Genomic DNA, 6,810 nt, shown 5'->3' with positions numbered 1-6,810 from the left:
CTCTCTCTCTCTCTCTCTCTCTCTCTCTCTCTCTCTCTCTCTCTCTCCCCCCTCCACCCTCGTCTTCTCTCTCCCATTGTCTCTCTGCCCACCTCCTCTCCTCTGACCTGAGGTGCTAAGGCCTGAACCCAGTATCCTGCACATACAAACCAAGTGTGTTCTATTAGAACTATGCCCAGAGCCCTGTGTTTTTTCTTAAATTGTATAAGAATGGCCCCTGAAACACTCAACTCCTATCAATAGAAATCAGTACCAACCTAAGACATTAATGCTAGCCTTGCAGCTGCTTCTTCCAACATCGTTTTGGACCTCAAAAGTATATTCTCCACTATCTTTCTTCTCTGTGGAAATAATCTTTAGTATTGAGACTGTGTCAGTGACACTGATTTTGTATTTTGAACCCAGGGTAAGTTCTTGGCCATCCTTAAACCATTTGGCTGAAATCTCCTTAGTCCCTGAAAATTTAACTTGCAAAGTGGCTGGGTCTCCTTGAGTGACATCTATGGACACAGCCTCCTCCGTTATTGTTGCAGGCTCTGTAGAAAACAAAGGACAGATATGGGCTATGAAGTGCCCGGCTCTATGGCCTATTATCTGCATTGTCTCTCCCTCCAACCCAAGGAAGATTTCTGAACCAACCTTTGACTGAGAGTAACGCAGAACACCTTTGTATGCCTGCATCATTTTTGGCTTGACAAACATATTTCCCATCATGCTTGACTTCAATACCACTGAGGTATAGACTAGCCACGTTGTTCTCAAAAGTCATTCTTATATTGTCATCTTCAGTGATCTCATCATTGTCTTTTAACCAGGTCACAGTGATTGGCAAGGAGCCTTTCAGAGTCGCCTGGAAGGCGGCTGTGCCTCCACGCAGGGAGCTTGTGGCTTCAATCTTCTTAATGAAGGACGGGGGTTCTATCAGAAGAACGAGTTCTTAATCAGTACCAGTGTACAGCAAGACTGAATCTAGAAACTTAAGATTTGTCTGTGTAGAAGAGCCCGTCCATCAACTAAGCCAACACTGACCTCTTAATGTGACCCTGGCACTGCAGGTGCTGCTGCCGACCTCATTGGTCACCCGGCACTGGTATTCACCTGCATCTGCAGCTACAAACTTGAGGATCTGCAAGCTAGCCAGCTGATCCTGAATGAAGGTTTTATACTTTCTACCACTTCGCAGGGTTGTGTTGTCTTTGAACCAAGTGATCTCAAAGGGAGGGGTGCCTGCCACCTCAGCCAGCAGCATGACATCATACTCCTTTAACACTTCAATGGACTTGAATTCCTTGGTAAAGTAAGGTGATTCTGTAGTAGGGAGAATGGCCTGTGTTAATGGGCAAGGATCTGTGCTATGGGTCCAAAATTTGGTCACATGGGGATGAAGTGAGAACCAACCTTTGACTATGACAATGCTAGTGCAGTGGTCACTGCCGGCCTCGTTTTGAGCCTCACACATATATTCGCCGCTGTCTTCAATGGCCACATCCGTAAGCCTTAACACTGCGGTGGACTCCACAAAAGACATTTTGTGTTTGCTGCTCTCCCTCAGTTCTCGGTCATTTGCAAACCATGTTATCTTAATTGGAGGGGTGCCCGTGACTTTGCAGGCTAGCTGAGTGGCATCTCCTTTCTTTAACAGTTGTGATGGCTCTAACTTTTCAATAAATGTAGCAGGTTCTGTGGAAGGAAGGGAGTTATTAAGAAACAGTAGAAAGAGGAAGGTACTTGTGTAAAAAGGGTCTCAGGGCTGCACAAAGGTGTCAAGAGAAGAACGCAAACCTTTCACAAACAAGTCTGCACTGCACTCCACACTCCCGGCTATGTTGCTGACTTTGCATGTGTAAGTGCCAGAATCCAAGGTTTTCACTGCGTAGAGCTCCAGGGAACTCTCTGAAGCTTCTTTGGTAATATAGCAGCTTCCACCAGAAACCAACTCTTTGTCGCCCTTAAACCACCTGATGGTGAGTGGAGCAGATCCTTGGAAAGCACTCTTCAGACAGACTGCCGAGCCAGGTAGAACATCCCTGGACCCTGGCTTAGTTACAAAACTGGGTGGTTCTGAAGAAGAGGTAGAAGACAGATTTTGAAGGAGTTACAAGTCTGGACTCAACGGGAGTAGACTTAATTTGAACATTGGTAAAGAAGCAGACTACAAAGTCCCTAGCCAACCTTGGACAATCAGGGCTCCGCTGCTGTCTTTGCTTCCCACGGAATTGGTGGCCCGACAGGTGAAATTCCCTGCATCACTCATGTCTACTCTGCTGATCTCCAAAGAGGCTGTGCCTTCCACAAACGCTATCTGGTATCTGTCAGAAGCAGTGATTTCTTTGCCATCCTTAAACCAGGAAACCCTCATGGGGAGGGAGCCAGCGATTTTGCAGTCTAACCTGCAGGCACCGCCAACAACACTGTCCACATTCCGTAAGGGTTTGGTGAAAAGCGGAGCAATGTCTCGATCTGTTCACGGCATAAGAAAGAAAGCAAGATCAACACCGCAGACTGCCTAGTACTTCACCTTTGGACAATTTTGTTGGGCTTTAGAGTACTATGTAACATGGTTTCTTAAAAATACCAACCTAACACGGTAAACGTGGTCTCACAGGAGCTGCTGCCCACTTCATTGGAAATCTCAAATGTGTACTGGCCACTGTCGTGCAGTTCAGCGGAATAAAATTTCAGTTGGGCAATGTTGTTTTTAAAACTGATTCGGTACTTTTTACTAGCGGCCAAGGGTCTCCCATCTTTGTACCACTTGGGCTTGAGTTCTGGGGTTCCTGAGACTGTGTACTCCAGAGTGGCTGGGTCCCCTGCGGTCACCTGGATCAGTTCTGCTCGCTCAATGATTTTGGCAGGTTCTATAAAGGTATTAGACAGTTAGGATTCCTGGTGTGAATCAAGGTTTCACTTTAAGTGAAAAAGGTAATTAAAAGTTAAAATGTCCCTACACGAACCTTTAACTATCAATTCCCCGACAGATGTTTGACTCCCGGCTTCGTTTTCAGCCAGGCATGTATATTTGCCACCCAAACTAATCTGAACATCAGGGATGGTCAAGACTGCAACTCCATTGGAAAAGCTCATTTTGATTTTTCCATCTTCTTTAATGACTTCTTGGCCTTTCATCCACGTGACAGAAATGGGTTCTGACCCTCTCACGGCAGCTTGTAAGGTAACAGTTTGTCCTGCTAGGGCTGTAAAATCATCTACTTTCTTGACAAAAGTTGGTGGTTCTAGTTAAAGAAAGAGAGCAGACACGCTGTCAGTTCCCATACATTCAGCCCCATCTCTACTGCTGCAGGGATTCATTCAGGTTGTATTGCTTCCCTTATCCAATTCAACCATTTCCCAACACTTGTTTATTAGAAAGAAGAAAGAAATTATAAGAAGAATTAACAATTCCATTCAAGAGAGGCACAGAAAATAAATGTTAGCCAGCGAACGAAATGACTTTTTTTTTGTAATTTCCTTTTGTTATGAGCTAATAAATATTTCTACTCCTATCAAGATAAAGACTTGAATGAAAACTCTGGACCCCCAGTTCAAACTAAGACAAAGCATATTGGAAAGGTCAGAAGAAGAGAAAGAATTAGCTTTCCCTCTACCAGTTAAGAAAGCTATTTGAACAATTTGTAAGAAAAAGATCCCCCTCCCTCACTAACCTTTTAACAAGTGTGTTGCGACACAGCCACACTTTCCAACTTCATTAGCGACTACACACTTGTAGTCACCAACATCAGCACTATTGAAAGATGAGATTTCCAGGTACACAAAAGTCTTCTGAGTAAACAACCTGTACTTTTTGCTACTTCGGATTTGCTTCTTGTCTTTAAACCAGTTAACTTCAAAGGGTCCTGTGCCTGCAATTTCACACTGGAGCAGTGCATTGGCCCCTCGTACTATGTCTGCGGGCTCAAGAGTTTTGATGAAGGAAGGTGGCTCTACAAAAGCGGGAAAGTACAGAGTGAGCTGTGAGTTACACGCAAACAAAAGGCAAACATTCTCAGGAGAGCGAGTGATGGTAACTCAGCAGACAAACCTTTGATCACCACTTCAGTGCTGCAGCTGTCGCTGCCCACATCATTGGTGGCTTCACAGGAGTATGTGCCACTGTCATCAACCTTTACATCAGTGATGTCGAGGATAGCCTCAGAATTGACAAAAGACATGCGGACTGTGTTACTTTCACTGAGTTCTTTGTTATTTTTGAACCAAGTGATCTGGATCACAGGTGAGCCTTTCAGCTTGCAATGGAGGCGTGCTGATTCCCCTGGGAGCATTAAATAAGAGGGATCCACCTTCTTCACAAAGGATGGCGGTTCTACATGATGCGTAAAGAAAAAAATACGGAGAAGATGACTGAAGCATACACACCACAAAAAAGAAGCAGTCACATGTGACAAAAGACAGAAAACAAATCTTGACAAAACTTCTGAGCAAGCCACGATACATTCTGCCCTTTCCTTCGTTCAGAAACACTTTTCTCATCTCTTGATAAAAAAGGACAAAGGGGGTGGGGGGAGACACAAGCAAGCAGACTAGATCTATGTGAAGAGTGACTTTATGAACAAAGACATCAATAATAGACATGCTACTGTGGGTGGCAGATGGGGTGGGGCAGGGTGTCCCTCCAGCCCTGAACCCACACAAAGGACTACAGGTAGCCAAGGAATGCAGAGAGGAGGAGACAGTGTTCTCAAGGGAAGAGCATGTCAATTGGTTATCTAATATCTAATTTCAGGTTAGTCCTGAAAACATATGTACCAATAGCATTATTCAGATGAAGCAGGTTGCATTTATGTATGTAAGGGTATGTATGTGTAGACAATAACAATTAATAATAAAAAAAGAGGCCATGGATTTGAAAGAGAACAAGGAGGGCTGTATGCAATGGTTAGGAGAGAGGAAAGGGAAATGAAGTAATACTATTATCATTTCAAAATAAATTATTTAAAAAGAAGATGCCTAAACAAGATGTTTAAATTGTAAACAAGATTTATAATTGCCTTTGTTAAAAAAAAAAACCAAAGCAAGTAAATTCAAAAGAAGATTAGACAAAAATAAAACTGACCAAACAACAGTCAACCAGATACTATCAGGACTTTCCCAGACCCAGAGGTTTACCTTAGGAATTTAATTAATAACAAAGGGTGTAGGTGGTACAGCTACCAGAGAATGTTCACAGAAGAGAGAGACCCTTCTAAGGCTTCCATTCAGATAGGAAGTGGCAGAGAGCTGCCAAGCACTCTTACCTCTGACAGCCACGGCAGCAGATGAGGAACTGCTCCCAGCCTCATTGGAAGCTGTACATGTATAGGTTCCAGAGTCTTTTAGTTTGGCCAGAGGAATCTCAAGCGATGCTATTTTATCTTCGAAATAGATCTTGTAATCTTTCCCAGCAGGCAGCTTTTGCCCATCTTTGCTCCATGTGATTGTAACTTTCCTATCCTCATCTACTTGGCATTCAAGGTGGATCTTCTTATTGATGGCTGACTGCACAGCCTCTAACTCTTTAATGAAGTGGGGTTTGTCAATGATGGTCAACTCGGCCTGGCAGATATCTGCTCCGAATTTGTTAGAAGCCTTACAAGAGTAAATACCCCTGTCCTGAACAGTAAGATTTGAGAGTTCTAAACTGTGCTTGTTGTCTGCGTCCATAATCCTGCAGTTAGGCGACGGTGACAGGGCAGTACCATCTTTCTGCCAGATGGTCTCAATCACTGGAGTCCCTGACACTGTGCAGAGAAACTTGGCTGCCTTACCCACGAAAGTCGTAAGGGACTTGGGCCTGGAGAGAAAGGTTGGTGGATACGCCTCTGCAAAAGAAAGGTGTTCATGTTACATGTGGTCTCCATCAAAGTTCCTGCTGCAATGACATATTCCAAGACAGAGGAGAGATAGGTTATGTGTTTAGGTGAACAGAAGACATTACCTTAAATAACAATGTTGTGATGACCAAAGGTTGGGAAGGGAGAAGGATGAGTGCTCTTAACAAATTGTCTCTAGCAAAGGAAAGAACATTATGTTCCCTTGCGAAGCAGTGTTGCTAAGGCTTTGTCTGTTACACTTGAGGGTCAAAAAGTTGGGACGATGTAATAAGCAATTAGTAATAAGCAATAAGTTGGTATTTTCATTTTGTAAATTAGAAGACCAGAAGAAAGGTGAGAAAATTCAGGGGTAGCTGAAAATGGGGTAAGACTGAAGCATTATGGAACTTTACAGAGGTTGTTCTAACCCTCTGACAAATGTTCTTACATCAGTTCACCTCATTTGTGCACTCCTGTGGGAATTTTGCACTTACAAAAATATTTCACAGCACAAACTTCCCATTCCCATTCTCCATTATGAAGCAAAGTTTGAGGATCCTCTCTCACGGATAAAAAAGACACCGAATCTACCTCCCTGTCCTATAGAAGCAAAGGAGCTAAAGCTTTGGTTCAGTCCCATTACTGGGCTGGACTAATTTGTGTAAAAAAATCCTTAGCTTCATTAAGAATAGTACCATCATAGAGGAAAGCCCATGAGGCCTCAGCCCCGACAGGCAGCTAAGAAATGCTGAGAGTGGGAGAAACAGTCTTTCCCAGGGAGGCGCATGCCAACTGGTTGCCTAATACCAAGTAGTTCTGAAAACCTACAAGTAGCATTATAGAGACTGAACAGGGTTTATTTAGCAATATCTATTATTCATGTAATAACAATTAACAAAAGAGGCCATGAATAATGAATAAAGAAAGTAAGGAGGGTTGGAGAGGAGGAGAGAGAGAGTGAAGAAAGGGGTAAATCCTGTAATTGTATTAATTCTTTAAAACA

General features: G+C 43.4%; 1 protein-coding gene across 1 annotated transcript in view; it reads right to left on the bottom strand.

The window, feature by feature from the left end:
• The window catches only part of Ttn (titin), a 263,679-nt gene that overhangs the window by 190,131 nt on the left and 66,738 nt on the right, over positions 1 to 6,810 (bottom strand). The window contains 11 exon segments of the mRNA XM_028763034.1: positions 258 to 536; positions 640 to 918; positions 1,030 to 1,308; positions 1,399 to 1,680; positions 1,783 to 2,061; positions 2,173 to 2,460; positions 2,580 to 2,858; positions 2,955 to 3,233; positions 3,663 to 3,941; positions 4,040 to 4,321; positions 5,253 to 5,816. Coding sequence (XP_028618867.1) covers positions 258 to 536; positions 640 to 918; positions 1,030 to 1,308; positions 1,399 to 1,680; positions 1,783 to 2,061; positions 2,173 to 2,460; positions 2,580 to 2,858; positions 2,955 to 3,233; positions 3,663 to 3,941; positions 4,040 to 4,321; positions 5,253 to 5,816 — 3,369 coding nt within the window.

This window comes from Grammomys surdaster, unplaced genomic scaffold (genome assembly GCF_004785775.1).
Source record: "Grammomys surdaster isolate TR1022 unplaced genomic scaffold, NIH_TR_1.0 136, whole genome shotgun sequence".
Taxonomy (NCBI): domain Eukaryota; kingdom Metazoa; phylum Chordata; class Mammalia; order Rodentia; family Muridae; genus Grammomys; species Grammomys surdaster.
Note: the sequence above shows the minus strand (reverse complement) of the source record. Positions and strands in the feature narration are given on the sequence as shown.